A 27,995-nucleotide genomic window follows, 5' to 3' on the forward strand; every position below is an offset into this window, starting at 1 on the left:
CCCTTTGGAGTCTCCAAGTGGCCTTTTTGAAAGGACGCCTAGAGATCTCTTTAGAAAAAAGGTTACAGAAGCTACATTTTGGGGATTATCATCCTCAAATTTGAATCAAACAATGATCAGACATTCAATTTTATCTCTACTGTGTTTCGAACCCTTACCATCAAGTTTTCATCCATTTTCCTCTAAGTAAACTTCATTCAAAGTAAACGGAATTGCGTTTTTCATGTATGTTTTACCATGTTTTACCATGTTTTACCTTGTTTCTTTGAAACTTTAAGATATTATGACTCTTGTGCAACAAAATATGTAGTATGTAGTTAAAAAATATACCAGAATTATGAATATAGACCATATGGTTTAAGAGCGGCAGGCGTTTAAATTTGGGTATGTTGTTTTATCAGAAAAGTTAAAAAAAATAGGGGCGCAAGAGAAGAAGTTAAAAAACATGTTATTTCCTAAGTACACTTTATTAGACATACATATGTTAGCATCAACTCGCAGAAGGTGGAATTATGCCCTGAAAGTCGATGTCCACCAAATTATTAGACGTGGCCCATTCCTACAAACTGCATGTTGTAACTTCCTGTATGACTTAGAGAAAAACAGGGTAAAAGTCCCCCTGCAGTTTATAAGAATAGGCCACACGTATGAACTTGGTGGACACATTGCTCTTTCATGAACTGTAACTTTAAATGCATTAATACATGTGGCCCCTTAATTTAAACACCAGGTAGACCAATCTGTGCATTAAGACTAGGAAATGTAGTAAACATTTAATGTAAAACAATGTGTACATACTTTATAGCCTTTAATGTGATTTTATAAATGTTTTCTTTGCATGGACCTTTAAGGAAAGCACGGCCAGATAAAAGACCAAAGATGAGCTGTCAGGGCAGTGTTTAAAACACGTCTGACTTTCAGCTCCCAGAGCCCGTTACCCGGTTCAAGGGTACTTGATGAACTGCAATCAACAGATGGCATTGTCTCCAGATATAGGACTGAACACCCCTGCATCAGAAAGGTGCACTGAACCCTAGGCCGACAGAACCCTGTAAGCTCTTGATTGTCTGCGAAATGTCACAGCGGGCCTACTGTAAAACGCCATGGAGGAAACCGGCGGCACAAGGTGCCTTTTTGAGGTAGCGTGGCCGAGCGGTCTAAGGCGCTGGATTAAGGCTCCAGTCTCTTTGGAGGCGTGGGTTCAAATCCCACCGCTGCCAGTGGGTCTTTGCTCCGCTTGGATCGTTGTGAGTCTAGTTTTCGTCTTACCTCCAGAGCCACATTAGCTGGTTAGGGTGTGTTTGATGAGGGATGAACCTGCACTCACCTGTTGTACTCAACAAGCCCCCACCCGAGAGCCTACACTTAGAACACGTCATTACAACTCAAGAGCCCGGATAGCTCAGTCGGTAGAGCATCAGACTTTTAATCTGAGGGTCCAGGGTTCAAGTCCCTGTTCGGGCGATGTGTTTCCACTCTGTTAGTCAGCTTTACCTTGTGAGCTCTTATGGGCCCTCCCTCTGTTGATAAAAATTAAATAAACAGTTTGCTCGTGCGTTGTAGGTCTGCAGATTGGCCTTGAGCAGGGATTTCATCGAGCACATGCGTAAGGAATTCCGTGAGACCTCAGCTGGCCGAGTGGTTAAGGCGATGGACTTGAAATCCATTGGGGTCTCCCCGCGCAGGTTCAAACCCTGCCGACTGCGCTGCTTGAGAGAGAGAAGAAGATCAAGCCTTTATAGACTACCACGTTTTTCTTTAAGAGCGACTCTGCAACAGATCAACGTGTTGTTGATATAACACAAATTGACAGGTACAGGAGTGCTCGATGGGTCGTCGATGCAACTAGGTATATAACAATGTAGTAAAAAACTGTGTACATACTTTATAGCCCTTATGTGATTTTACAAATGTTTAAGAGCGACTCTGCAACAGATGGCACGAGTTGTTGATATAACACAAATTGACTGGTACAGGAGTAATCGATGGGTTGTCGATGCAACTAGGTATACAACAACGAGTAAACATTTAATGTAAAACAATGTGTACATACTTTATAGCCTTTAATGTGATTTTATAAATGTTTTCTTTGCATGGACCTTTAAGGAAAGCACGGCCAGATAAAAGACCAAAGATGAGCTGTCAGGGCAGTGTTTAAAACACGTCTGACTTTCAGCTCCCAGAGCCCGTTACCCGGTTCAAGGGTACTTGATGAACTGCAATCAACAGATGGCATCGTCTCCAGATATAGGACTGAACACCCCTGCATCAGAAAGGTGCGCTGAACCCTAGGCCGACAGAACCCTGTAAGCTCTTGATTGTCTGCGAAATGTCACAGCGGGCCTACTGTAAAACACCATGGAGGAAACCGGCGGCACAAGGTGCCTTTTTGAGGTGTGTGGCCGAGTGGTCTAAGGCGCTGGATTAAGGCTCCAGTCTCTTTGGAGGCGTGGGTTCAAATCCCACCGCTGCCAGTGGGTCTTTGCTCTGCTTGGATCGTTGTGAGTCTAGTTTTCGTCTTACCTTCAGAGCCACATTAGCTGGTTAGGGTGTGTTTGATGAGGGATGAACCTGCACTCACCTGTTGTACTCAACAAGCCCCAACCCGAGAGCCTACACTTAGAACACGTCTTTACAACTCAAGAGCCCGGAAAGCACAGTCGGTCGAGCATCAGACTTTTAATCTGAGGGTCCAGGGTTCAAGTCCCTGTTCGGGCGATGTGTTTCTACTCTGTTAGTCAGCTTTACCTTGTGAGCTCTTATGGAACCTCCCTCTGTTGATAAAATTAAATAATCAGTTTGCTCGTGCGTTGTAGGTCTGCAGATTGGCCTTGAGCAGGGATTTCATCGAGCACATGCGTAAGGAATTCCGTGAGACCTCAGCAAAAGCTGCCAATCTTCTCACTGCAGATCTAGTCACTCAGTCTTGGTAGCGCAACTTTGCCGGAGGCATGTTGGCTAGCCGTGATCGTATAGTGGTTAGTACTCTGCGTTGTGGTCGCAGCAAACCCGGTTCGAATCCGGGTCACGGCAGGGCACCACGTCTTATTGAAGTCCTGCCTTTCCCTTTTTGACATCGTCCTCTTTGCAGCACGACCTAAACCCAGAGGCCCTGGAACCTGTTGTAGTCGTGGCCGAGTGGTTAAGGCGATGGACTTGAAATCCATTGGGGTCTCCCCGCGCAGGTTCAAACCCTGCTGACTACGGCTGCTTGAGAGAGAGAAGAAGATCAAGCCTTTATAGACTACCATGTTTTTCTTTAAGAGCGACTCTGCAACAGATCAACGTGTTGTTGATATAACACAAATTGACAGGTACAGGAGTGCTCGATGGGTCGTCGATGCAACTAGGTATATAACAATGTAGTAAAACAATGTGTACATACTTTATAGCCTTTATGTGATTTTACAAATGTTTAAGAGCGACTCTGCAACAGATGGCACGAGATGTTGATATAACACAAATTGACTGGTACAGGAGTGCTCGATGGGTTGTCGATGCAACTAGGTATACAACAACGAGTAAACTTTTAATGTAAAACAATGTGTACATACTTTATAGCCTTTAATGTGATTTTATAAATGTTTTCTTTGCATGGACCTTTAAGGAAAGCACGGCCAGATAAAAGACCAAAGATGAGCTGTCAGGGCAGTGTTTAAAACACGTCTGACTTTCAGCTCCCAGAGCCCGTTACCCGGTTCAAGGGTACTTGATGAACTGCAATCAACAGATGGCATTGTCTCCAGATATAGGACTGAACACCCCTGCATCAGAAAGGTGCACTGAACCCTAGGCCGACAGAACCCTGTAAGCTCTTGATTGTCTGCGAAATGTCACAGTGTGCCTACTGTAAAACGCCATGGAGGAAACCGGCGGCACAAGGTGCCTTTTTGAGGTAGCGTGGCCGAGCGGTCTAAGGCGCTGGATTAAGGCTCCGCTTGGATCGTTGTGAGTCTAGTTTTCGTTTTACCTGCAGAGCCACATTAGCTGGTTAGGGTGTGTTTGATGAGGGATGAACCTGCACTCACCTGTTGTACTCAACAAGCCCCAACCCGAGAGCCTACACTTAGAACACGTCTTTACAACTCAAGAGCCCGGATAGCTCAGTCGGTCGAGCATCAGACTTTTAATCTGAGGGTCCAGGGTTCAAGTCCCTGTTCGGGCGATGTGTTTCTACTCTGTTAGTCAGCTTTACCTTGTGAGCTCTTATGGAACCTCCCTCTGTTGATAAAATTAAATAATCAGTTTGCTTGTGCGTTGTAGGTCTGCAGATTGGCCTTGAGCAGGGATTTCATCGAGCACATGCGTAAGGAATTCCGTGAGACCTCAGCAAAAGCTGCCAATCTTCTCACTGCAGATCTAGTAACTCAGTCCTGGTAGCGCAACTTTGCCGGAGGCATGTTGGCTAGCCGTGATCGTATAGTGGTTAGTACTCTGCGTTGTGGTCGCAGCAACCCCGGTTCGAATCCGGGTCACGGCAGGGCACCACGTCTTATTGAAGTCCTGCCTTTCCCTTTTTGACATCGTCCTCTTTGCAGCACGACCGAAACCCAGAGGCCCTGAAACCTGTTGTAGTCGTGGCCGAGTGGTTAAGGCGATGGACTTGAAATCCATTGGGGTCTCCCCGCGCAGGTTCAAACCCTGCCGACTACGGCTGCTTGAGAGAGAGAAGAAGATCAAGCCTTTATAGACTACCATGTTTTTCTTTAAGAGCGACTCTGCAACAGATCAACGTGTTGTTGATATAACACAAATTGACAGGTACAGGAGTGCTCGATGGGTTGTCGATGCAACTAGGTATACAACAACGAGTAAACATTTAATGGAAAACAATGTGTACATACTTTATAGCCTTTAATGTGATTTTACAAATGTTTAAGAGCGACTCTGCAGCAGATGGCACGGGTTGTTGATATAACACAAATTGACAGGTACAGGAGTGCTCGATGGGTTGTCGATGCAACTAGGTATACAACAACGAGTAAACATTTAATGTAAAACAATGTGTACATACTTTATAGCCTTTAATGTGATTTTATAAATGTTTTCTTTGCATGGACCTTTAAGGAAAGCACGGCCAGATTAAAGACCAAAGATGAGCTGTCAGGGCAGTGTTTAAAACACGTCTGACTTTTAGCTCCCAGAGCCCGCTACCCGGTTCAAGGGTACTTGATGAACTGCAATCAACAGATGGCATCGTCTCCAGATATAGGACTGAACACCCCTGCATCAGAAAGGTGCACTGAACCCTAGGCCGACAGAACCCTGTAAGCTCTTGATTGTCTGCGAAATGTCACAGCGGGCCTACTGTAAAACACCATGGAGGAAACCGGCGGCACAAGGTGCCTTTTTGAGGTAGCGTGGCCGAGCGGTCTAGGGCGCTGGATTAAGGCTCCAGTCTCTTTGGAGGCGTGGGTTCAAATCCCACCGCTGCCAGTGGGACTTTGCTCCGCTTGGATCATTGTGAGTCTAGTTTTCTTCTTACCTCCAGAGCCACATTAGCTGGTTAGGGTGTGTTTGATGAGGGATGAACCTGCACCCACCTGTTGTACTCAACAAGCCCCCAGCCCGAGAGCCTACACTTAGAACACGTCGTTACAACTCAAGAGCCTGGATAGCTCAGTCGGTAGAGCATCAGACTTTTAATCTGAGGGTCCAGGGTTCAAGTCCCTGTTCGGGCGATGTGTTTCCACTCTGTTAGTCAGCTTTACCTTGTGAGCTCTTATGGGCCCTCCCTCTGTTGATAAAAATTAAATAAACAGTTTGCTCGTGCGTTGTAGGTCTGCAGATTGGCCTTGAGCAGGGTAAGGAATTCGTGCCATCTGTTGCAGAGTCGCTCTTAAACATTTGTAAAATCACATAAAGGCTGTAAAGTATGTACACATTGTTCAAACCCTGCCGACTACGGCTGCTTGAGAGAGAGAAGAAGATCAAGCCTTTATAGACTACCACGTTTTTCTTGAAGAGCGACTCTGCAACAGATCAACGTGTTGTTGATATAACACAAATTGACAGGTACAGGAGTGCTCGATGGGTCGTCGATGCAACTAGGTATATAACAATGTAGTAAAACAATGTGTACATACTTTATAGCCTTTATGTGATTTTACAAATGTTTAAGAGCGACTCTGCAACAGATGGCACGAGTTGTTGATATAACACAAATTGACTGGTACAGGAGTGCTCGATGGGTTGTCGATGCAACTAGGTATACAACAACGACTAAACATTTAATGTAAAACAATGTGTACATACTTTATAGCCTTTAATGTGATTTTACAAATGTTTAGGAGCGACTCTGCAGCAGATGGCACGAGTTGTTGATATAACACAAATTGACTGGTACAGGAGTGCTCGATGGGTTGTCGATGCAAATAGGTATACAACAACGAGTAAACATTTAATGTAAAACAATGTGTACATACTTTATAGCCTTTAATGTGATTTTATAAATGTTTTCTTTGCATGGACCTTTAAGGAAAGCACGGCCAGATAAAAGACCAAAGATGAGCTGTCAGGGCAGTGTTTAAAACACGTCTGACTTTCAGCTCCCAGAGCCCGTTACCCGGTTCAAGGGTACTTGATGAACTGCAATCAACAGATGGCATCGTCTCCAGATATAGGACTGAACACCCCTGCATCAGAAAGGTGCGCTGAACCCTAGGCCGACAGAACCCTGTAAGCTCTTGATTGTCTGCGAAATGTCACAGCGGGCCTACTGTAAAACGCCATGGAGGAAACCGGCGGCACAAGGTGCCTTTTTGAGGTAGCGTGGCCGAGCGGTCTAAGGCGCTGGATTAAGGCGCTTGGATCGTTGTGAGTCTAGTTTTCTTGGAGGCGTGGGTTCAAATCCCACCGCTGCCAGTGGGTCTTTGCTCTGCTTGGATCGTTGTGAGTCTAGTTTTCGTCTTACCTTCAGAGCCACATTAGCTGGTTAGGGTGTGTTTGATGAGGGATGAACCTGCACTCACCTGTTGTACTCAACAAGCCCCAACCCGAGAGCCTACACTTAGAACACGTCGTTACAACTCAAGAGCCTGGATAGCTCAGTCGGTAGAGCATAAGACTTTTAATCTGAGGGTCCAGGGTTCAAGTTTCTGTTCGGGCGATGTGTTTCCACATTGTTAGTCACCTTCACCTTGTGAGCTCTTCTGGGCCCTCCCTCTGTGGTTGTGGCGATGGCCAAAAGCGTTGCAAAACTAAATGAGCGTCATGCGCATTTTCAGAGAACCCCCTTTGGAAACATAAGAGTGAGGAAGTTGTACTTGTCTCAAGAAAATCCCAGCACTAGGTCCGGTGGACGGGGCACCTTTGGAAAGGTCCCCTGACTGGGGTAGCCCTGGCGCCCAACGTGGGGCTCGAATCCACGACCCTGAGATTAAGAGTCTCATGCTCTACCGACTGAGCTAGCCGGGCTGGTTTCGAACCTGCGCAGGTTCGAATCCTGCCGACTACGTTTGCGGTCTATTAAGCTCAGATGCTGATTTGTATCTCTAGAGGCGAAAGAGCAAACTTCATCTCGTCTGAGCCCTGTGCAGCCGTCTGTTAGCTCGCTTTGATCGTGTGGTTGGTTAGTACTCTGTGTTGTGGTCTCAGCGAATCTGGACCGAGGCAACTTTTTGGGGGGGTTGAATAAACTGCTTCCCGCTCGCTTTGGAAATGTGTTGGTGGCGAACGCCTTCAATCGGGCGAACAACGCACTGCAATTTGTTCAAAAAGAGCCGTGCCAAGCACTTCTTCAGCTGTTCTTTAGAATGTTTAAACCCAGCTCATCCAAGCTATTGGAAAGCGGCAAAGAAAAGGCTTAACTCCCCGTCGGGGAATCATTTCGGAGGAGGCTTGGCGGAAGAACTTGGCACGTACCGACACAAGCCCAGACAGCTCAGCTCGGTCTGGGAGGAGCCTCCACATCATTTCTGTCTTACGGCGTGACATGCGGAGATACTGTCCAACCTACTTACGAGGATTATACTTCTCAAATCGTAGTTCTTCTTTCTGTTGTTCACTGCTAGTACACGTGCAGAGAAATGAAAAGTCTTTCCGACTTGCATTGAAAATGTGGGGTCGCTACTCTGATTCTTAATCTCTTGGAAACAGTTGCAGTCCGTTTTGCGCTTGCTGAGGTGTCAGGCATGGTCCAGCAGTCAGGACTCCTGGTTTCACCCAAGCGGTCCGGGTTTAACTCCCGGCTTTAGAAGCCAAAGGCATCTTTTCTTTCAGTGTGTTTGCAAAGCCGTATTGTTTTTAGACTCTGTTGAGTAAGCTCCACTGGCGGGCCTCAGCATTTTTGGGTCAGAAAACTACAGCTGGTCGCCACAAAGCTTTCATCCCTTTGTGGGCTTGAACCACCATCCTTTCGGTTAACAGCCGAATGGGCTAACAGATTGCGCCACAGAGACAGTTGTCAAGGATTTTGCTTGGACAAGTTGGACTAGTTGGACAAGTTCACGTTTGTTGCAAGTTTATTGTCAGCACCTGCTCAGATAGGTACGGTGGTAATGAAACCACCGTGAGTTTAATGTAATTTTGGACGGCTCCGCTCACAGCAGGCCTTCGTTATTGTGCCAAGAACCAGAGCGTTTAAGAATCAGCCTCAGTCGGATTGCTTCTGTACATCGTTGTCTCCTAGCTGTTTTGGGACTCTTGGTTTCACCACGTTTGTTGCAAGTTTATTGTCAGCACCTGCTCAGATAGGTAGAAAATCTTCTGCGATGCACTTCAAATGTGTGATTGTTATTTCGCTTCCTCTGTACTGGGAAACAGTTGAAGTGCACGTCGGCTCCAGGTCGGAAGAAGACAGCTAAGGCGTCCCATATGGTCTAGCGGTTAGGATTCCTGGTTTTCACCCAGGCGACCCGGGTTCAACTCCCGGTATGGGAATTACCATTTTCTCAATTGGTTATTTTCAAATGAAAAAGCTGCTGTTTAGCGGTGAGGCTCTGACGAGTCAGCTGTGTAGGAGATCAAACAAACTTATCTCGTATATCAGCCTTTCTTGGCACCTTCTACATTTTAACTCCTTTGCACAATCCAAACTCAAGTGAGCAAACAGTATTTAACCTTGTATTATATGGTGCGTCCTGAGGTCTCAGGCAACAAGTGCTGGACACAAAGTGCTGCGTTCTGGGTGCCAACAACTGAAAAGTACAGAAGGTACATCTGGGACAATTTTTACGAGATGTCTTTACACTATCTTGACGTTTTTAACCACACCTCTACATGGAGAAAATCTTAAACATCCAAAAGAGCTAAAGTGGGCAGTCATGTGGGTACAAAAAGCTCCCTTTGGTTCTAAAACGTAATCTCGGTGAACAACTTCCTAGCAGCAATTGGTGTGCGACATCAGCCTCACGGTGTTGTTAACAAGCCGTACACGCAGAAAGAAATCTTGACCCCGACGTGATTTGAACACGCAACCTTCTGATCTGGAGTCAGACGCGCTACCGTTGCGCCACGAGGTCTCTCGCTGGGCAGTCGCCAACGATGGCGCCACAGAGACGGACAGTTGCACGAAAGCTATCAGGAGACGGCGGCAGAAAGAGACGTCAAATGTGTTGTTCTCGGACAGAGCAACGGTTTGACTTGGAAAGAAACAGCAGAGGTTTGCAAAGTCATAACAACGAACGTCGCCGCACGAAAATATAGCGTTTGTTTTCCGAGAGCCGCCTTTGCGGCATAACGGTTAAGTCGTCAAGTGTTCAGTATTTTCCAAGAAGCTGCCTGACTGTTCTGTCACTAAGCCTGGGAACCGAGGCCTAGGTGAAAAACACCAAGATCAAAAGTCATTTGCACGTCCAACGTGGGGCTCGAGCACACGACGCTGAATCTTATCCTCTACCGACCCTGACATTAAGAGTCTCATGTTCTACTGACAGAGCATACCTTGCTGCACATAAGAGCTGACAAAGCAGGGATGACCCACAAGGACACTCAAGCTCCTCGTCGGGGAATCGAACCCCGGTCTTCCGCGTGACAGGCGGAGATACTGTCCACTATACTAACGAGGACTGGCTTGCAACTGCGGAAATGTTTTTGTGCCGAACTGCAACCGATATCTCATAGCATTCTCTTTGGAAAAGATTAGTTTTTTGATATTGGATGTGTGCAGGAGGAAGGCTGCAAGCTTGGCTAATTTAGAGTGTTGTGCAGACTTTCTGAATCCTCCTTTGGACCTCGGTGGAATTGTCAACACATCATCACACTTTAATTTGTTGGTTAAAAGAAATTCACTAGAGGAAGAAGGATGCCGTACTCTATCCATTTGCATTTTTCATTTGGCAGATGCTTTTATCCAAAGTAGGAGAGCATATGAACCATGTGTCAACACGCTTAACAGTACCATTGTTCTGATTCAAGCTAGAGTTGTCGGAGATTGAAGATTTGTATTTTATTTCTTGGAAGATCTAGATGCTAGTACCTGTGGTCGGTAGGATGCTAGCTTCAGGAGCATCTCTTCAGACTTGGCTTTTGCAGTAATTTGTTGATGGAAGAGAAATTTGTCTCTTTGGCCCCTCCCAGAGTGAATTATCAGGTAAGAGCCTCGACCAAATATTAGCCCCTTGAACATTGCGGTGCTACATAGGAAGCACACTGGGTCTAGAGCTGATGGGTGCAGCTCGAGTTTCTCTTGATCTACGCATAAATGTTCTGCCTTTTACGAAAGATTTCCGCAGAATGAAACCACCGTGAGTTTAATGTAATTTTGGACGGCTCTGCTCACAGCAGGCCTTCGTTATTGTGCCAAGAACCAGAGCGTTTAAGAATCTGCCTCTGTCGGATTGCTTCTGCACATCGTTGTCTCCTAGCTGTTTTGGGACTCTTGGTTTCACCACGTTTGTTGCAAGTTTATTGTCAGCACCTGCTCAGATAGGTAGAAAATCTTCTGCGATGCACTTCAAATGTGTGATTGTTATTTCGCTTCCTCTGTGCTGGGAAACAGTTGAAGTGCACGTCGGCTCCAGGTCGGAAGAAGACAGCTAAGGCGTCCCATATGGTCTAGCGGTTAGGATTCCTGGTTTTCACCCAGGCGGCCCGGGTTCAACTCCCGGTACGGCAATTACCATTTTCTCAATTGGTTATTTTCTAATGAAAAAGCTGCTGTTTAGCGGTGAGGCTCTGACGAGTCAGCTGTGTAGGAGATCAAACAAATAGTCACTTATCTCGTATATCAGCCTTTCTTGGCACCTTCTACATTTTAACTCCTTTGCACAATCCAAACTCAAGTGAGCAAACAGTATTTAACCTTGTATTATATGGTGCGTCCTGAGGTCTCAGGCAACAAGTGCTGGACACAAAGTGCTGCGTTCTGGGTGCCGACAACTGAAAAGTACAGAAGGTACATCTGGGACAATTTTTACGAGATGTCTTTACACTATCTTGACGTTTTTAACCACACCTCTACATGGAGAAAATCTTAAACATCCAAAAGAGCTAAAGTGGGCAGTCATGTGGGTACAAAAAGCTCCCTTTGGTTCTAAAACGTAATCTCGGTGAACAACTTCCTAGCAGCACTTAGTGTGAGACATCAGCCTCACGGTGTTGTTAACAAGCCGTACACGCAGAAAGAAATCTTGACCCCGACGTGATTTGAACACGCAACCTTCTGATCTGGAGTCAGACGCGCTACCGTTGCGCCACGAGGCCTCTCGCTGGGCAGTCGCCAAAGATGGCGCCACAGAGACGGACAGTTGCACGAAAGCCATCAGGAGACGGCGGCAGAAAGAGACGTCAAATTTGTTGTTCTCTACAGAGCAACGGTTTGACTTGGAAAGAAACAGCAGAGGTTTGCAAAGTCATAACAACGAACGTCGCCGCAAGAAAATATAGCGTTTGTTTTCCGAGAGCCGCCTTTGCAGCATAACGGTTAAGTCGTCAAGTGTTCAGTATTTTCCAAGAAGCTGCCTGACTGTTCTGTCACTAAGCCTGGGAACCGAGGCCTAGGTGAAAAACACCAAGATCAAAAGTCATTTGCACGGCCAACGTGGGGCTCGAGCACACGACGCTGAATCTTATCCTCTACCGACCCTGACATTAAGAGTCTCATGTTCTACTGACAGAGCATACCTTGCTGCACATAAGTGCTGACAAAGCAGGGATGACCCACATGGACACTCAAGCTCCCCGTCGGGGGATCGAACCCCGGTCTTCCGCGTGACAGGCGGAGATACTGTCCACTATACTAACGAGGACTGGCTTGCAACTGCAGAAATGTTTTTGTGCCGAACTGCAACCGATATCTCATAGCATTCTCTTTGGAAAAGATTAGTTTTTTGATATTGGATGTGTGCAGGAGGAAGGCTGCAAGCTTGGCTAATTTAGAGTGTTGTGCAGACTTTCTGAATCCTCCTTTGGACCTCGGTGGAATTGTCCACACATCATCACACTTTAATTTGTTGGTTAAAAGAAATTCACTAGAGGAAGAAGGACGCCGAACTCTATCCATTTGCATTTTTCATTTGGCAGATGCTTTTATCCAAAGTAGGAGAGCATATGAACCATGTGTCAACACGCTAAACAGTACCATTGTTCTGATTCAAGCTAGAGTTGTCGGAGATTGAAGATTTGTATTTTATTTCTTAGAAGATCTAGATGCTAGTACCTGTGGTCTGTAGGATGATAGCTTCAGGAGCATCTCTTCAGACTTGGCTTTTGCAGTAATTTGTTGATGGAAGAGAAATTTGTCTCTTTGGCCCCTCCCAGAGTGAATTATCAGGTAAGAGCCTCGACCAAATATTAGCCCCTTGAACATTGCGGTGCTACATAGGAAGCACACTGGGTCTAGAGCTGATGGGTGCAGCTCGAGTTTCTCTTGATCTACGCATAAATGTTCTGCCTTTTACGAAAGATTTCCGCAGAATGAAACCACCGTGAGTTTAATGTAATTTTGGACGGCTCTGCTCACAGCAGGCCTTCGTTATTGTGCCAAGAACCAGAGCGTTTAAGAATCTGCCTCTGTCGGATTGCTTCTGCACATCGTTGTCTCCTAGCTGTTTTGGGACTCTTGGTTTCACCACGTTTGTTGCAAGTTTATTGTCAGCACCTGCTCAGATAGGTAGAAAATCTTCTGCGATGCACTTCAAATGTGTGATTGTTATTTCGCTTCCTCTGTGCTGGGAAACAGTTGAAGTGCACGTCGGCTCCAGGTCGGAAGAAGCCAGCTAAGGCGTCCCATATGGTCTAGCGGTTAGGATTCCTGGTTTTCACCCAAGCGGCCCGGGTTCAACTCCCGGTACGGCAATTACCATTTTCTCAATTGGTTATTTTCTAATGAAAAAGCTGCTGTTTAGCGGTGAGGCTCTGACGAGTCAGCTGTGTAGGAGATCAAACAAATAGTCACTTATCTCGTATATCAGCCTTTCTTGGCACCTTCTACATTTTAACTCCTTTGCACAATCCAAACTCAAGTGAGCAAACAGTATTTAACCTTGTATTATATGGTGCGTCCTGAGGTCTCAGGCAACAAGTGCTGGACACAAAGTGCTGCGTTCTGGGTGCCGACAACTGAAAAGTACAGAAGTTACATCTGGGACAATTTTTACGAGATGTCTTTACACTATCTTGACGTTTTTAACCACACCTCTACATGGAGAAAATCTTAAACATCCAAAAGAGCTAAAGTGGGCAGTCATGTGGGTACAAAAAGCTCCCTTTGGTTCTAAAACGTAATCTCGGTGAACAACTTCCTAGCAGCACTTAGTGTGAGACATCAGCCTCACGGTGTTGTTAACAAGCCGTACACGCAGAAAGAAATCTTGACCCCGACGTGATTTGAACACGCAACCTTCTGATCTGGAGTCAGACGCGCTACCGTTGCCCCACGAGGCCTCTCGCTGGGCAGTCGCCAAAGATGGCGCCACAGAGACGGACAGTTGCACGAAAGCCATCAGGAGACGGCGGCAGAAAGAGACGTCAAATTTGTTGTTCTCTACAGAGCAACGGTTTGACTTGGAAAGAAACAGCAGAGGTTTGCAAAGTCATAACAACGAACGTCGCCGCAAGAAAATATAGCGTTTGTTTTCCGAGAGCCGCCTTTGCAGCATAACGGTTAAGTCGTCAAGTGTTCAGTATTTTCCAAGAAGCTGCCTGACTGTTCTGTCACTAAGCCTGGGAACCGAGGCCTAGGTGAAAAACACCAAGATCAAAAGTCATTTGCACGGCCAACGTGGGGCTCGAGCACACGACGCTGAATCTTATCCTCTACCGACCCTGACATTAAGAGTCTCATGTTCTACTGACAGAGCATGCCTGGCATACCTTGCTGCACATAAGAGCTGACAAAGCAGGGATGACCCACAAGGACACTCAAGCTCCTCGTCGGGGAATCGAACCCCGGTCTTCCGCGTGACAGGCGGAGATACTGTCCACTATACTAACGAGGACTGGCTTGCAACTGCGGAAATGTTTTTGTGCCGAACTGCAACCGATATCTCATAGCATTCTCTTTGGAAAAGATTAGTTTTTTTATATTGGATGTGAGCAGGAGGAAGGCTGCAAGCTTGGCTAATTTAGAGTGTTGTGCAGACTTTCTGAATCCTCCTTTGGACCTCGGTGGAATTGTCAACACATCATCACACTTTAATTTGTTGGTTAAAAGAAATTCACTAGAGGAAGAAGGACGCCGTACTCTATCCATTTGCATTTTTCATTTGGCAGATGCTTTTATCCAAAGTAGGAGAGCATATGAACCATGTGTCAACACGCTAAACAGTACCATTGTTCTGATTCAAGCTAGAGTTGTCGGAGATTGAAGATTTGTATTTTATTTCTTGGAAGATCTAGATGCTAGTACCTGTGGTCGGTAGGATGCTAGCTTCAGGAGCATCTCTTCAGACTTGGCTTTTGCAGTAATTTGTTGATGGAAGAGAAATTTGTCTCTTTGGCCCCTCCCAGAGTGAATTATCAGGTAAGAGCCTCGACCAAATATTAGCCCCTTGAACATTGCGGTGCTACATAGGAAGCACACTGGGTCTAGAGCTGATGGGTGCAGCTCGAGTTTCTCTTGATCTACACATAAATGTTCTGCCTTTTACGAAAGATTTCCGCAGAATGAAACCACCGTGAGTTTAATGTTATTTTGGACGGCTCTGCTCACAGCAGGCCTTCGTTATTGTGCCAAGAACCAGAGCGTTTAAGAATCTGCCTCTGTCGGATTGCTTCTGCACATCGTTGTCTCCTAGCTGTTTTGGGACTCTTGGTTTCACCACGTTTGTTGTAAGTTTATTGTCAGCACCTGCTCAGATAGGTAGAAAATCTTCTGCGATGCACTTCAAATGTGTGATTGTTATTTCGCTTCCTCTGTGCTGGGAAACAGTTGAAGTGCACGTCGGCTCCAGGTCGGAAGAAGACAGCTAAGGCGTACCATATGGTCTAGCGGTTAGGATTCCTTGTTTTCACCCAGGCGGCCCGGGTTCAACTCCCGGTACGGGAATTACCATTTTCTCAATTGGTTATTGTCTAATGAAAAAGCTGCTGTTTAGCGGTGAGGCTCTGACGAGTCAGCTGTGTAGGAGATCAAACAAATAGTCACTTATCTCGTATATCAGCCTTTCTTGGCACCTTCTACATTTTAACTCCTTTGCACAATCCAAACTCAAGTGAGCAAACAGTATTTAACCTTGTATTATATGGTGCGTCCTGAGGTCTCAGGCAACAAGTGCTGGACACAAAGTGCTGCGTTCTGGGTGCCGACAACTGAAAAGTACAGAAGGTTCATCTGGGACAATTTTTACGAGATGTCTTTACACTATCTTGACGTTTTTAACCACACCTCTACATGGAGAAAATCTTAAACATCCAAAAGAGCTAAAGTGGGCAGTCATGTGGGTACAAAAAGCTCCCTTTGGTTCTAAAACGTAATCTCGGTGAACAACTTCCTAGCAGCACTTAGTGTGAGACATCAGCCTCACGGTGTTGTTAACAAGCCGTACATGCAGAAAGAAATCTTGACCCCGACGTGATTTGAACACGCAACCTTCTGATCTGGAGTCAGACGCGCTACCGTTGCGCCACGAGGCCTCTCGCTGGGCAGTCGCCAACGATGGCGCCACAGAGACGGACAGTTGCACGAAAGCCATCAGGAGACGGCGGCAGAAAGAGACGTCAAATTTGTTGTTCTCTACAGAGCAACGGTTTGACTTGGAAAGAAACAGCAGAGGTTTGCAAAGTCATAACAACGAACGTCGCAGCAAGAAAATATAGCGTTTGTTTTCCGAGAGCCGCCTTTGCAGCATAACGGTTAAGTCGTCAAGTGTTCAGTATTTTCCAAGAAGCTGCCTGACTGTTCTGTCACTAAGCCTGGGAACCGAGGCCTAGGTGAAAAACACCAAGATCAAAAGTCATTTGCACGGCCAACGTGGGGCTCGAGCACACGACGCTGAATCTTATCCTCTACCGACCCTGACATTAAGAGTCTCATGTTCTACTGACAGAGCATGCCTGGCATACCTTGCTGCACATAAGAGCTGACAAAGCAGGGATGACCCACAAGGACACTCAAGCTCCTCGTCGGGGAATCGAACCCCGGTCTTCCGCGTGACAGGCGGAGATACTGTCCACTATACTAACGAGGACTGGCTTGCAACTGCGGAAATGTTTTTGTGCCGAACTGCAACCGATATCTCATAGCATTCTCTTTGGAAAAGATTAGTTTTTTGATATTGGATGTGTGCAGGAGGAAGGCTGCAAGCTTGGCTAATTTAGAGTGTTGTGCAGACTTTCTGAATCCTCCTTTGGACCTCGGTGGAATTGTCAACACATCATCACACTTTAATTTGTTGGTTAAAAGAAATTCACTAGAGGAAGAAGGATGCCGTACTCTATCCATTTGCATTTTTCATTTGGCAGATGCTTTTATCCAAAGTAGGAGAGCATATGAACCATGTGTCAACACGCTTAACAGTACCATTGTTCTGATTCAAGCTAGAGTTGTCGGAGATTGAAGATTTGTATTTTATTTCTTGGAAGATCTAGATGCTAGTACCTGTGGTCGGTAGGATGCTAGCTTCAGGAGCATCTCTTCAGACTTGGCTTTTGCAGTAATTTGTTGATGGAAGAGAAATTTGTCTCTTTGGCCCCTCCCAGAGTGAATTATCAGGTAAGAGCCTCGACCAAATATTAGCCCCTTGAACATTGCGGTGCTACATAGGAAGCACACTGGGTCTAGAGCTGATGGGTGCAGCTCGAGTTTCTCTTGATCTACGCATAAATGTTCTGCCTTTTACGAAAGATTTCCGCAGAATGAAACCACCGTGAGTTTAATGTAATTTTGGACGGCTCTGCTCACAGCAGGCCTTCGTTATTGTGCCAAGAACCAGAGCGTTTAAGAATCTGCCTCTGTCGGATTGCTTCTGCACATCGTTGTCTCCTAGCTGTTTTGGGACTCTTGGTTTCACCACGTTTGTTGCAAGTTTATTGTCAGCACCTGCTCAGATAGGTAGAAAATCTTCTGCGATGCACTTCAAATGTGTGATTGTTATTTCGCTTCCTCTGTGCTGGGAAACAGTTGAAGTGCACGTCGGCTCCAGGTCGGAAGAAGACAGCTAAGGCGTCCCATATGGTCTAGCGGTTAGGATTCCTGGTTTTCACCCAGGCGGCCCGGGTTCAACTCCCGGTACGGCAATTACCATTTTCTCAATTGGTTATTTTCTAATGAAAAAGCTGCTGTTTAGCGGTGAGGCTCTGACGAGTCAGCTGTGTAGGAGATCAAACAAATAGTCACTTATCTCGTATATCAGCCTTTCTTGGCACCTTCTACATTTTAACTCCTTTGCACAATCCAAACTCAAGTGAGCAAACAGTATTTAACCTTGTATTATATGGTGCGTCCTGAGGTCTCAGGCAACAAGTGCTGGACACAAAGTGCTGCGTTCTGGGTGCCGACAACTGAAAAGTACAGAAGGTACATCTGGGACAATTTTTACGAGATGTCTTTACACTATCTTGACGTTTTTAACCACACCTCTACATGGAGAAAATCTTAAACATCCAAAAGAGCTAAAGTGGGCAGTCATGTGGGTACAAAAAGCTCCCTTTGGTTCTAAAACGTAATCTCGGTGAACAACTTCCTAGCAGCACTTAGTGTGAGACATCAGCCTCACGGTGTTGTTAACAAGCCGTACACGCAGAAAGAAATCTTGACCCCGACGTGATTTGAACACGCAACCTTCTGATCTGGAGTCAGACGCGCTACCGTTGCGCCACGAGGCCTCTCGCTGGGCAGTCGCCAAGATGGCGCCACAGAGACGGACAGTTGCACGAAAGCCATCAGGAGACGGCGGCAGAAAGAGACGTCAAATTTGTTGTTCTCTACAGAGCAACGGTTTGACTTGGAAAGAAACAGCAGAGGTTTGCAAAGTCATAACAACGAACGTCGCCGCAAGAAAATATAGCGTTTGTTTTCCGAGAGCCGCCTTTGCAGCATAACGGTTAAGTCGTCAAGTGTTCAGTATTTTCCAAGAAGCTGCCTGACTGTTCTGTCACTAAGCCTGGGAACCGAGGCCTAGGTGAAAAACACCAAGATCAAAAGTCATTTGCACGGCCAACGTGGGGCTCGAGCACACGACGCTGAATCTTATCCTCTACCGACCCTGACATTAAGAGTCTCATGTTCTACTGACAGAGCATACCTTGCTGCACATAAGTGCTGACAAAGCAGGGATGACCCACATGGACACTCAAGCTCCCCGTCGGGGGATCGAACCCCGGTCTTCCGCGTGACAGGCGGAGATACTGTCCACTATACTAACGAGGACTGGCTTGCAACTGCAGAAATGTTTTTGTGCCGAACTGCAACCGATATCTCATAGCATTCTCTTTGGAAAAGATTAGTTTTTTGATATTGGATGTGTGCAGGAGGAAGGCTGCAAGCTTGGCTAATTTAGAGTGTTGTGCAGACTTTCTGAATCCTCCTTTGGACCTCGGTGGAATTGTCCACACATCATCACACTTTAATTTGTTGGTTAAAAGAAATTCACTAGAGGAAGAAGGACGCCGAACTCTATCCATTTGCATTTTTCATTTGGCAGATGCTTTTATCCAAAGTAGGAGAGCATATGAACCATGTGTCAACACGCTAAACAGTACCATTGTTCTGATTCAAGCTAGAGTTGTCGGAGATTGAAGATTTGTATTTTATTTCTTAGAAGATCTAGATGCTAGTACCTGTGGTCTGTAGGATGATAGCTTCAGGAGCATCTCTTCAGACTTGGCTTTTGCAGTAATTTGTTGATGGAAGAGAAATTTGTCTCTTTGGCCCCTCCCAGAGTGAATTATCAGGTAAGAGCCTCGACCAAATATTAGCCCCTTGAACATTGCGGTGCTACATAGGAAGCACACTGGGTCTAGAGCTGATGGGTGCAGCTCGAGTTTCTCTTGATCTACACATAAATGTTCTGCCTTTTACGAAAGATTTCCGCAGAATGAAACCACCGTGAGTTTAATGTAATTTTGGACGGCTCTGCTCACAGCAGGCCTTCGTTATTGTGCCAAGAACCAGAGCGTTTAAGAATCTGCCTCTGTCGGATTGCTTCTGCACATCGTTGTCTCCTAGCTGTTTTGGGACTCTTGGTTTCACCACGTTTGTTGCAAGTTTATTGTCAGCACCTGCTCAGATAGGTAGAAAATCTTCTGCGATGCACTTCAAATGTGTGATTGTTATTTCGCTTCCTCTGTGCTGGGAAACAGTTGAAGTGCACGTCGGCTCCAGGTCGGAAGAAGCCAGCTAAGGCGTCCCATATGGTCTAGCGGTTAGGATTCCTGGTTTTCACCCAGGCGGCCCGGGTTCAACTCCCGGTACGGCAATTACCATTTTCTCAATTGGTTATTTTCTAATGAAAAAGCTGCTGTTTAGCGGTGAGGCTCTGACGAGTCAGCTGTGTAGGAGATCAAACAAATAGTCACTTATCTCGTATATCAGCCTTTCTTGGCACCTTCTACATTTTAACTCCTTTGCACAATCCAAACTCAAGTGAGCAAACAGTATTTAACCTTGTATTATATGGTGCGTCCTGAGGTCTCAGGCAACAAGTGCTGGACACAAAGTGCTGCGTTCTGGGTGCCGACAACTGAAAAGTACAGAAGTTACATCTGGGACAATTTTTACGAGATGTCTTTACACTATCTTGACGTTTTTAACCACACCTCTACATGGAGAAAATCTTAAACATCCAAAAGAGCTAAAGTGGGCAGTCATGTGGGTACAAAAAGCTCCCTTTGGTTCTAAAACGTAATCTCGGTGAACAACTTCCTAGCAGCACTTAGTGTGAGACATCAGCCTCACGGTGTTGTTAACAAGCCGTACACGCAGAAAGAAATCTTGACCCCGACGTGATTTGAACACGCAACCTTCTGATCTGGAGTCAGACGCGCTACCGTTGTGCCCACGAGGCCTCTCGCTGGGCAGTCGCCAAAGATGGCGCCACAGAGACGGACAGTTGCACGAAAGCCATCAGGAGACGGCGGCAGAAAGAGACGTCAAATTTGTTGTTCTCTACAGAGCAACGGTTTGACTTGGAAAGAAACAGCAGAGGTTTGCAAAGTCATAACAACGAACGTCGCCGCAAGAAAATATAGCGTTTGTTTTCCGAGAGCCGCCTTTGCAGCATAACGGTTAAGTCGTCAAGTGTTCAGTATTTTCCAAGAAGCTGCCTGACTGTTCTGTCACTAAGCCTGGGAACCGAGGCCTAGGTGAAAAACACCAAGATCAAAAGTCATTTGCACGGCCAACGTGGGGCTCGAGCACACGACGCTGAATCTTATCCTCTACCGACCCTGACATTAAGAGTCTCATGTTCTACTGACAGAGCATGCCTGGCATACCTTGCTGCACATAAGAGCTGACAAAGCAGGGATGACCCACAAGGACACTCAAGCTCCCTGTCGGGGGATCGAACCCCGGTCTTCCGCGTGACAGGCGGAGATACTGTCCACTATACTAACGAGGACTGGCTTGCAACTGCGGAAATGTTTTTGTGCCGAACTGCAACCGATATCTCATAGCATTCTCTTTGGAAAAGATTAGTTTTTTGATATTGGATGTGTGCAGGAGGAAGGCTGCAAGCTTGGCTAATTTAGAGTGTTGTGCAGACTTTCTGAATCCTCCTTTGGACCTCGGTGGAATTGTCCACACATCATCACACTTTAATTTGTTGGTTAAAAGAAATTCACTAGAGGAAGAAGGACGGCGAACTCTATCCATTTGCATTTTTCATTTGGCAGATGCTTTTATCCAAAGTAGGAGAGCATATGAACCATGTGTCAACACGCTAAACAGTACCATTGTTCTGATTCAAGCTAGAGTTGTCGGAGATTGAAGATTTGTATTTTATTTCTTGGAAGATCCAGATGCTAGTACCTGTGGTCGGTAGGATGCTAGCTTCAGGAGCATCTCTTCAGACTTGGCTTTTGCAGTAATTTGTTGATGGAAGAGAAATTTGTCTCTTTGGCCCCTCCCAGAGTGAATTATCAGGTAAGAGCCTCGACCAAATAATAGCCCCTTGAACATTGCGGTGCTACATAGGAAGCACACTGGGTCTAGAGCTGATGGGTGCAGCTCGAGTTTCTCTTGATCTACGCATAAATGTTCTGCCTTTTACGAAAGATTTCCGCAGAATGAAACCACCGTGAGTTTAATGTAATTTTGGACGGCTCCGCTCACAGCAGGCCTTCGTTATTGTGCCAAGAACCAGAGCGTTTAAGAATCTGCCTCTGTCGGATTGCTTCTGCACATCGTTGTCTCCTAGCTGTTTTGGGACTCTTGGTTTCACCACGTTTGTTGCAAGTTTATTGTCAGCACCTGCTCAGATAGGTAGAAAATCTTCTGCGATGCACTTCAAATGTGTGATTGTTATTTCGCTTCCTCTGTGCTGGGAAACAGTTGAAGTGCACGTCGGCTCCAGGTCGGAAGAAGACAGCTAAGGCGTCCCATATGGTCTAGCGGTTAGGATTCCTGGTTTTCACCCAGGCAGCCCGGGTTCAACTCCCGGTATGGGAATTACCATTTTCTCAATTGGTTATTTTCAAATGAAAAAGCTGCTGTTTCACGGGGAGGCTCTGACGAGTCAGCTGTGTAGGAGGTCAAAGAAATAGTCACTTATCTCGTATATCAGCCTTTCTTGGCACCTTCTACATTTTAACTCCTTTGCACAATCCAAATTCAAGTGAGCAAACAGTATTTACGTTGTATTATATGGTGCGTCCTGAGGTCTCAGGCAACAAGTGCTGGACACAAAGTGCTGCGTTCTGGGTGCCGACAACTGAAAAGTACAGAAGGTACATCTGGGACAATTTTTACGAGATGTCTTTACAATATCTTGACGTTTTTAACCACACCTCTACATGGAGAAAACCTTAAACATCCAAAAGATCTAAAGTGGGCAGTCGTGTGGGTACAAAAAGCTTCCTTTGGTTCTAAAACATAATCTCGGTGAACGACTTCCTAGCAGCTTCACAACACTGTTTGTACTGCATTTGTGAAAAACCATCTGGTTTTCATCTTTTTCATTCCAATGTAAATTTTAACACTTTAAAAAAAACTGCCATTTTTGTCTCGCAGGTCATCATGCAGAAAAGGGTCATTTTTTTTCCTGGAAGGGTAAAGGTTGCGTTCCGTAAGGGACCGCTGGGATATCTTCTGCAGGATCCAACTGACCAGGCGAGAACAATAAAATACAACCTATCTTTGCAGGACAAGTCGGCACCAATTAAGCTGGAGCTTGTGAGACAAAATGCTCTGAATGTGGTCCGTCAAAGAGGAGGTGATGCCTCAGACCAAAAAGAAGTTTTTGGTGAGTACATCCTGCAGTTTGGGAAATACAAGGGGAAGTCCTTCCGGTGGCTCCTTGAAAATGATGTGGGGTACACCATCTATCTGATGAAGAACCTTCAGCAAGAAGAGGCTGCAGGAGTCACAATGACCGAGGGGCACAGCAAGAGCAGCCTGGTCTCTTTTATGCAGTACGCCCACAGCTTTGAGGAGATTCTGTCTCTTTTACATTACACGTCCAAAACTCCAGCTGCAACAGCGGCATCACCAGGCGACGATCAGCTGGTTGGTTTCGGAGCTCGTGCCAAGAGTACATGGAAGGAGATTTGGGACGGCAGAGCTGATGGTTACGCGTCCTTTGTAATGGGGGCTAAGTGTGTCCGAGGGACACGGATGCATAAACTGCAACAATACCTGCTGAAGCAGCAGCAGTCTGCCCGTCCGCATGTTCCTGCCACATCTGAGCCCACAGGTCAGTTGTTATTTCCCCTCATTTGGCCTTCAGAAGAGAATCTTTACATTTATGTCAATAAGTATAAAGATACTTTGTGCTTTACAAAGAATAAGGTAAAGTATGAAGTTACATTTGAAAAAATCCAAGTGCAGCGTAAAAGCAACCTTTAACTCTTGTTTGTCAACCATACAGAGATGGATGAAGACGCTGAGCTGGAGACTGCAATGCTGAACATCACCCCCTCTAAGCTACTGGTGCAGTGTGAGTGTTTTTTTTCTTAAATGACATCTTGTATTAAATAAGTTGATATATTTAATAAATGTTCCCTAATTTTTACATTTGTTAGCGCCAGCATCATCTGCGTGCTCAGCTGCTGAAGTGAAACACTCCACAGAAACAACGACAGGTTTTTATTCACTTTAGTGTCAGCACTTTTGTGTTGATGAATTATGAAATTAAATGTTCTCCAAAACTGAATATGAATTTTTTATGTCTAAATGTGTCAGTGTGTTGGCCGTGTGTCACTAACAAATCTGTGTGCTGTTGGCATTATACTAACTGTTCAAGGGGCTATGAATTGATTCCCCCACCACGATGAACTGATAAACCCCCATTCTGGGTAAGTGCTCACTTTGAATGTAAACTTATAAATATTTCAGTTTATTAATACATGAAGACGTGCATGTTCTTGTAATTGCATTGTTTACATTCCCTGTTTAGTTTAAAATGTTTGTGACATTATTTGAGAAGGCTTAATGCATCATTTCATTCATTCTATTAAAGTAAGCAGATCTCTTAAGACTATTGATATTATTAACAAGATGTTATGTCTTGCAGAACCATCTACTGTCCTTTTGAAACCACTGATGGTCACTAGAAAGGAACTGCGTCTGTCTCCTGTGGATGGTAAACACATTTTATTTCCGCCTCTCTGATCATATAATTGTCTTCTTTATAACTTTGAATTGAATTTTTTTCTGACTTCCTTTTTAAAGCACCAGCTGTGCCAGCTCTGAAAACACCAGTGCCCCTTCCTAAAGAGCTGATGTTTCTTGTGCATGAACCATCAGCTTCCACACAATCAAAAAAAGGTGTTTCAGCGACAGGTGTGTTCTAATGTCAAGTTTATGGATACATTGAATCATACATTATAAATGCATGTTTTTAAAACTATCACCTCTTTTACAATGTGTCTCTCTTCATCAGAGGGCAGTATCTCTCGAGCGTGCAGGACACTTTCTTTTGAGGAATCTAACAAAGATGGTAAGAATGGGTTGCATTAGATATATATGGGTTGAATCATTTCTATGTTTGGAATTGTGAATTTATAGAGACCTCGTCACATGTCTAGAACGTTTTTTTTTTTGTTTAACTTTGTTTTCAACAGCTTTAATTATTTTATTTGTGCTTTCAGAACCATGTTCCTCTGCTCCTCCTCCTTCAGTGTGTGTTCCACCACCTGTTCGACCGACAGCGCAAAGTAAGAGAGTATTCTGTGGATATAAAAGTGATTAACATATTTAATATCTGTAACAATACTTTATTATTTTTTCTTATTTTCAAACACCCAGGCACACCAACCCTTCCTAGAGTTCCTGCTCCACAGCTTCCTGGATATGATAATGACACGCGTCAGTGGAAGTGTTCTCATCAACAGAGGATCTGGATGAAGACTGAGTTGGAATCCATGGGTCTGTGGCCAGGCTCTCCTCCTGTGAGCAACCCCATGAAGACCGTGTCACTGTGGCGTTTACCTCCTCAACCTGAGCTGATAGACACAGTCTCTGATCTGCCGTCAGCCAAATATTTTCAGCTTCATCCTTTTTTTATTTGGAAACCTGAAAATGACACCTTGATGGCTAGACTTAAGAGTAACTATGCTCTGCCATGCATTGCGGGGTGTAGCAAAGCACAGGTCACGTGTGCAGGAGTCGGTAGACCTCGTGTGATCGTGGGCATCACAGGTCAGTACTACCTCTTCTCATCTCGGCTGTGCTGCAAAGTCTGCAAGAAAAGGTGGTATGCAGACAACCCACAGTGGCTGGAAAAGCTCCCCAAAAGGTTTACAAATGTACTGCCAGCAATTATTACTTACAAGAAGGCCATCTGTAGATCTGTGATGGATGAGCTGCGGCGTACCGGAAAATCACCCTCAGACATGGCCAGGCAGGTGATTGAAATGATGCACCTGAAATTTGAACGTGCCGACTTTGCCTACCTCCTCAGTTGCCAGAGTGTCCTGGATTCTGAGGCTGGAAAGTATGGACAGAAAACCATCACAGGATTCCTAAGAAATGAGACCAAGCCTGCTCCCTTTGGCGAGTATGATGATCCTGATGGATGGAATGGAATCTCTGTGTCTGCAGACTACCTCACTGACTGCCTCCTTTATGAGTACCAGCGACAACAGGTAGCTATTAGAAAGCTACTGCAGGGCACCTTTGGGCAGGCTTTACGTTCTGACCACACCCGGAAAGTGGCAAGGAAAGTTACATTTACCTCTGGCACAATGTCATCTTACGCCACCATGAACGAAAACTGGATGATCCTTTCGTGGGTGATGGTGCAGTCTGAGACGGAAAGGTCATTGGAACCCATGTATCAGGGCCTAGCAAACCGGAACAACATTGCAGGAGTGGAAAAGGCAAGGTACCATTGGGTGGACAGGTGAGTCATTTGAATCATGCAATCGTTTGCCTGCATTTCCTCACAATTCACCATCTGTGCACGTTCTTTTCACTCATAAACTGTTGTTTAGACCTATTAATACTGTAGTTTTAATATGTAATTATACTACAATTAAATTTAATTATACTATAATTAAAAATATATATATTTCTGTTTCAGGGATTGCTGTGCAGCGTTCAGGGTGCCGGATCTGCAGGCTGGAGAACATCTCAACTGGAATGCCTGGAGAACTGCTGATGCTGATATTGCCGAGGCCACTTCTGGTGAACTGCAAAATGCATGCGCATCAAGATCTCGCTTCAATCAGCACATCAATGTCAAGCTCGACCTGTTTCATTGCATGAGGCGCTTTCACCGGGAGTGTGTTTCCGAGCATCATGCTTTATACAGCTCCTTCACCCAGTTCCTGTCTGCTGCTTTCTGTGTGGTGGATCAAGAAGACCTGATGAAGCTCAAGAATGCCTATGCGTTTTGTGGTATTCAGCCAGCCAACCCCACCAAGCAGCACATTCGGGAGCACTGCAAAACAAAGATCCCTGGTTCTCAAGAACTTCTCAAAAGGATTGAGGGGGTCATGCAGCACTTCCATTTGGCAGCTGATCCAAATGGTGTTCACCTCTACAAACCCTCTATGTTGAAGACATGGCGCATTCAGCGTGTCCATATTTTGAGGGGATGTCTGAGTGATCCTGAAGTAGCAGGTGAGATCCTGTATAGGCATGGTGGGACACTGCAGCTTAATCACGTCCAGGGTGAGGGAGCTAAAGTTGATGTCTGGGTGCCAATAAGAGGCACATCACAGCAGGAGGGCTACCACTTCCACCAGGCTCAGTGGGTCACCGGCACACGTGTTTCCTCTGAGTTGTTTCAAGCCCAGGGGATGATGGGAGTGGCACTTTGGAACTTTCAGCGCCTGGTGGACCTGAAATCACCAGGTGTTCGGCTTCCTGGTGTATTTGATCCATCCCTGATCGCAGATCTCAATACTGCGTCTGAAAGGGTGTTCGGAATGCCCAAGTATGCTGCCCTTCTAGTGTCCAGCAAGGATTCTGGGGAGAGGTTTGGGCTAGACTATGTGGAGCCTGGATGTCGCCCTGTTGTGCTAGATTGGGAAAAGCACAAGAGCAAAACTGATCTGCCATTAGATCTTCCCGAGCAAAGCAGACCGTCCACTGCCAGGGCTGGATACCTTTCATCTGACCTTGATCCACATCCAGAGTCAGGTAACGCTTTTTTAAAAGAATATATAGGACGTTATCATACACTTAATGTCTTTAAAGTGACTCTATTAATGCTGTTTTGTTCCTCTAGGATCCATTACCACTTTGCCTGCCCCCTTGCTTTCCTCATGCCATGGTGCTGATGTGGATCTTCAGCCTAAGCCAGGTAAACATTTTACATATGTACAGTGTCATGCTTAAAATGCCCTTTTTCTTTACACATAAAACTAAATACTTGCTAAAAATACACCTTGATGAAAAAAGTATTTCTGCTGCTGCTGTTGTAGAATCTGCTGATACGCTGCCTGTGTCATTGTTTCACCGTGCCTGCACAGAGCCTCAGTCAGAGCCAGGTGAATATTCAAAAAATTAACAAATTAATTTAACAAATGGTATAAGAGCCAAAATATTGATTGCCTGATTTTCTGTGCTATAGGAACAACACATGTACCGCCTCTGCCTATGGTGTCCTCACCTGCAAGCGCTCGTACTGGACCTGTGAAGACTGGTGGAAGGGTGTTTGTGCTAGACCACAAACGGTGGACAACGGCAATGAAGGAGGCAATTGACAACCTGCTTACTGAACATCATGGGAAGAAGGATATGCTCAAACTTGTGGATCAGGAGTATGCAGCAATGGTCCATAACTCCAGTACTGATCCCAACAGCATGCTCCATCCTACTACAAAACTGCACATAGCTCAGTATGTCAAGCACTTGGCCAAATTGCTAAACACCAGTTCTTCGTTAAATACTTCTCCTGAAAAACTACTTCAGACACAGCGACTGTGGCACTCTCTGACAGAGGGGAGCGAGACTACTAGTGTGCCAGTGGTTAAAATTAATCCTGCAGTTGTAAACCCACCAGCACTTG

At 45.6% G+C, this 27,995-nt stretch overlaps 2 protein-coding genes and 30 non-coding genes across 32 annotated transcripts; 19 read left to right on the forward strand and 13 right to left on the reverse strand.

The window, feature by feature from the left end:
• Positions 1 to 1,138: 1,138 nt before the first annotated feature.
• trnal-aag (transfer RNA leucine (anticodon AAG)) lies at positions 1,139 to 1,220 on the forward strand. The gene has a single exon. It is a non-coding gene; the product is annotated as a tRNA-Leu (tRNA).
• A 171-nt stretch (positions 1,221 to 1,391) lies between these two features.
• On the forward strand, positions 1,392 to 1,464 carry trnak-uuu (transfer RNA lysine (anticodon UUU)). The gene has a single exon. It is a non-coding gene; the product is annotated as a tRNA-Lys (tRNA).
• Positions 1,465 to 1,629: 165 nt separating this feature from the next.
• On the forward strand, positions 1,630 to 1,706 carry trnas-uga (transfer RNA serine (anticodon UGA)). The gene has a single exon. It is a non-coding gene; the product is annotated as a tRNA-Ser (tRNA).
• Positions 1,707 to 3,124: 1,418 nt separating this feature from the next.
• On the forward strand, positions 3,125 to 3,206 carry trnas-uga (transfer RNA serine (anticodon UGA)). The gene has a single exon. It is a non-coding gene; the product is annotated as a tRNA-Ser (tRNA).
• Positions 3,207 to 4,092: 886 nt separating this feature from the next.
• trnak-uuu (transfer RNA lysine (anticodon UUU)) lies at positions 4,093 to 4,165 on the forward strand. Its single transcript has one exon. It is a non-coding gene; the product is annotated as a tRNA-Lys (tRNA).
• Positions 4,166 to 4,408: 243 nt separating this feature from the next.
• On the forward strand, positions 4,409 to 4,480 carry trnah-gug (transfer RNA histidin (anticodon GUG)). Its single transcript has one exon. It is a non-coding gene; the product is annotated as a tRNA-His (tRNA).
• A 91-nt stretch (positions 4,481 to 4,571) lies between these two features.
• On the forward strand, positions 4,572 to 4,653 carry trnas-uga (transfer RNA serine (anticodon UGA)). Its single transcript has one exon. It is a non-coding gene; the product is annotated as a tRNA-Ser (tRNA).
• Positions 4,654 to 5,354: 701 nt separating this feature from the next.
• Positions 5,355 to 5,436, forward strand: trnal-aag (transfer RNA leucine (anticodon AAG)). Its single transcript has one exon. It is a non-coding gene; the product is annotated as a tRNA-Leu (tRNA).
• Positions 5,437 to 5,608: 172 nt separating this feature from the next.
• On the forward strand, positions 5,609 to 5,681 carry trnak-uuu (transfer RNA lysine (anticodon UUU)). Its single transcript has one exon. It is a non-coding gene; the product is annotated as a tRNA-Lys (tRNA).
• A 1,662-nt stretch (positions 5,682 to 7,343) lies between these two features.
• trnak-cuu (transfer RNA lysine (anticodon CUU)) lies at positions 7,344 to 7,416 on the reverse strand. Its single transcript has one exon. It is a non-coding gene; the product is annotated as a tRNA-Lys (tRNA).
• Positions 7,417 to 8,808: 1,392 nt separating this feature from the next.
• trnae-uuc (transfer RNA glutamic acid (anticodon UUC)) lies at positions 8,809 to 8,880 on the forward strand. The gene has a single exon. It is a non-coding gene; the product is annotated as a tRNA-Glu (tRNA).
• A 509-nt stretch (positions 8,881 to 9,389) lies between these two features.
• trnaw-cca (transfer RNA tryptophan (anticodon CCA)) lies at positions 9,390 to 9,461 on the reverse strand. The gene has a single exon. It is a non-coding gene; the product is annotated as a tRNA-Trp (tRNA).
• Positions 9,462 to 9,935: 474 nt separating this feature from the next.
• Positions 9,936 to 10,007, reverse strand: trnad-guc (transfer RNA aspartic acid (anticodon GUC)). The gene has a single exon. It is a non-coding gene; the product is annotated as a tRNA-Asp (tRNA).
• Positions 10,008 to 10,612: 605 nt separating this feature from the next.
• LOC130416223 (U5 spliceosomal RNA) lies at positions 10,613 to 10,729 on the forward strand. Its single transcript, XR_008906057.1, has one exon. It is a non-coding gene; the product is annotated as a U5 spliceosomal RNA (small nuclear RNA).
• Positions 10,730 to 10,984: 255 nt separating this feature from the next.
• On the forward strand, positions 10,985 to 11,056 carry trnae-uuc (transfer RNA glutamic acid (anticodon UUC)). The gene has a single exon. It is a non-coding gene; the product is annotated as a tRNA-Glu (tRNA).
• Positions 11,057 to 11,571: 515 nt separating this feature from the next.
• On the reverse strand, positions 11,572 to 11,643 carry trnaw-cca (transfer RNA tryptophan (anticodon CCA)). Its single transcript has one exon. It is a non-coding gene; the product is annotated as a tRNA-Trp (tRNA).
• A 473-nt stretch (positions 11,644 to 12,116) lies between these two features.
• trnad-guc (transfer RNA aspartic acid (anticodon GUC)) lies at positions 12,117 to 12,188 on the reverse strand. The gene has a single exon. It is a non-coding gene; the product is annotated as a tRNA-Asp (tRNA).
• A 605-nt stretch (positions 12,189 to 12,793) lies between these two features.
• LOC130416224 (U5 spliceosomal RNA) lies at positions 12,794 to 12,910 on the forward strand. Its single transcript, XR_008906058.1, has one exon. It is a non-coding gene; the product is annotated as a U5 spliceosomal RNA (small nuclear RNA).
• An 842-nt stretch (positions 12,911 to 13,752) lies between these two features.
• trnaw-cca (transfer RNA tryptophan (anticodon CCA)) lies at positions 13,753 to 13,824 on the reverse strand. The gene has a single exon. It is a non-coding gene; the product is annotated as a tRNA-Trp (tRNA).
• Positions 13,825 to 14,306: 482 nt separating this feature from the next.
• On the reverse strand, positions 14,307 to 14,378 carry trnad-guc (transfer RNA aspartic acid (anticodon GUC)). The gene has a single exon. It is a non-coding gene; the product is annotated as a tRNA-Asp (tRNA).
• A 1,564-nt stretch (positions 14,379 to 15,942) lies between these two features.
• trnaw-cca (transfer RNA tryptophan (anticodon CCA)) lies at positions 15,943 to 16,014 on the reverse strand. The gene has a single exon. It is a non-coding gene; the product is annotated as a tRNA-Trp (tRNA).
• A 482-nt stretch (positions 16,015 to 16,496) lies between these two features.
• On the reverse strand, positions 16,497 to 16,568 carry trnad-guc (transfer RNA aspartic acid (anticodon GUC)). Its single transcript has one exon. It is a non-coding gene; the product is annotated as a tRNA-Asp (tRNA).
• Positions 16,569 to 17,173: 605 nt separating this feature from the next.
• Positions 17,174 to 17,290, forward strand: LOC130416225 (U5 spliceosomal RNA). The gene has a single exon (XR_008906059.1). It is a non-coding gene; the product is annotated as a U5 spliceosomal RNA (small nuclear RNA).
• A 255-nt stretch (positions 17,291 to 17,545) lies between these two features.
• Positions 17,546 to 17,617, forward strand: trnae-uuc (transfer RNA glutamic acid (anticodon UUC)). The gene has a single exon. It is a non-coding gene; the product is annotated as a tRNA-Glu (tRNA).
• Positions 17,618 to 18,132: 515 nt separating this feature from the next.
• On the reverse strand, positions 18,133 to 18,204 carry trnaw-cca (transfer RNA tryptophan (anticodon CCA)). Its single transcript has one exon. It is a non-coding gene; the product is annotated as a tRNA-Trp (tRNA).
• Positions 18,205 to 18,676: 472 nt separating this feature from the next.
• Positions 18,677 to 18,748, reverse strand: trnad-guc (transfer RNA aspartic acid (anticodon GUC)). The gene has a single exon. It is a non-coding gene; the product is annotated as a tRNA-Asp (tRNA).
• A 977-nt stretch (positions 18,749 to 19,725) lies between these two features.
• Positions 19,726 to 19,797, forward strand: trnae-uuc (transfer RNA glutamic acid (anticodon UUC)). The gene has a single exon. It is a non-coding gene; the product is annotated as a tRNA-Glu (tRNA).
• Positions 19,798 to 20,312: 515 nt separating this feature from the next.
• Positions 20,313 to 20,385, reverse strand: trnaw-cca (transfer RNA tryptophan (anticodon CCA)). The gene has a single exon. It is a non-coding gene; the product is annotated as a tRNA-Trp (tRNA).
• A 482-nt stretch (positions 20,386 to 20,867) lies between these two features.
• trnad-guc (transfer RNA aspartic acid (anticodon GUC)) lies at positions 20,868 to 20,939 on the reverse strand. Its single transcript has one exon. It is a non-coding gene; the product is annotated as a tRNA-Asp (tRNA).
• A 977-nt stretch (positions 20,940 to 21,916) lies between these two features.
• On the forward strand, positions 21,917 to 21,988 carry trnae-uuc (transfer RNA glutamic acid (anticodon UUC)). Its single transcript has one exon. It is a non-coding gene; the product is annotated as a tRNA-Glu (tRNA).
• Positions 21,989 to 22,555: 567 nt separating this feature from the next.
• LOC130416211 (uncharacterized) lies at positions 22,556 to 23,832 on the forward strand. The gene is made up of 4 exons (XM_056742261.1): positions 22,556 to 23,231; positions 23,406 to 23,474; positions 23,560 to 23,619; positions 23,720 to 23,832. Exons 1-4 carry the CDS (start codon positions 22,556 to 22,558, stop codon positions 23,809 to 23,811), a joined length of 897 nt encoding a protein of 298 aa, XP_056598239.1. The 3' UTR covers positions 23,812 to 23,832.
• Positions 23,833 to 24,079: 247 nt separating this feature from the next.
• Positions 24,080 to 27,239, forward strand: LOC130416212 (uncharacterized). The gene is made up of 7 exons (XM_056742262.1): positions 24,080 to 24,119; positions 24,209 to 24,319; positions 24,420 to 24,476; positions 24,628 to 24,693; positions 24,785 to 25,331; positions 26,875 to 27,124; positions 27,213 to 27,239. Exons 1-6 carry the CDS (start codon positions 24,080 to 24,082, stop codon positions 26,933 to 26,935), a joined length of 882 nt encoding a protein of 293 aa, XP_056598240.1. The 3' UTR covers positions 26,936 to 27,124; positions 27,213 to 27,239.
• Positions 27,240 to 27,995: the final 756 nt, after the last annotated feature.

Source organism: Triplophysa dalaica, unplaced genomic scaffold (genome assembly GCF_015846415.1).
Source record: "Triplophysa dalaica isolate WHDGS20190420 unplaced genomic scaffold, ASM1584641v1 Contig2, whole genome shotgun sequence".
NCBI lineage: Eukaryota > Metazoa > Chordata > Actinopteri > Cypriniformes > Nemacheilidae > Triplophysa > Triplophysa dalaica.

Coding starts and splice junctions, on each gene's coding strand:
- LOC130416211 (XM_056742261.1), top strand. CDS start 22,556: ATGCAGAAAAGGGTCATTTTTTTTCCTGGAAGGGTAAAGGTTGCGTTC. Junction 23,475..23,559: donor CTCTAAGCTACTGGTGCAGT/GTGAGTGTTTTT, acceptor TACATTTGTTAG/CGCCAGCATCATCTGCGTGC. Junction 23,620..23,719: donor CTCCACAGAAACAACGACAG/GTTTTTATTCAC, acceptor TAAATGTGTCAG/TGTGTTGGCCGTGTGTCACT.
- LOC130416212 (XM_056742262.1), top strand. CDS start 24,080: ATGGTCACTAGAAAGGAACTGCGTCTGTCTCCTGTGGATG. Junction 24,120..24,208: donor GCGTCTGTCTCCTGTGGATG/GTAAACACATTT, acceptor TCCTTTTTAAAG/CACCAGCTGTGCCAGCTCTG. Junction 24,320..24,419: donor AAAAGGTGTTTCAGCGACAG/GTGTGTTCTAAT, acceptor TCTCTTCATCAG/AGGGCAGTATCTCTCGAGCG.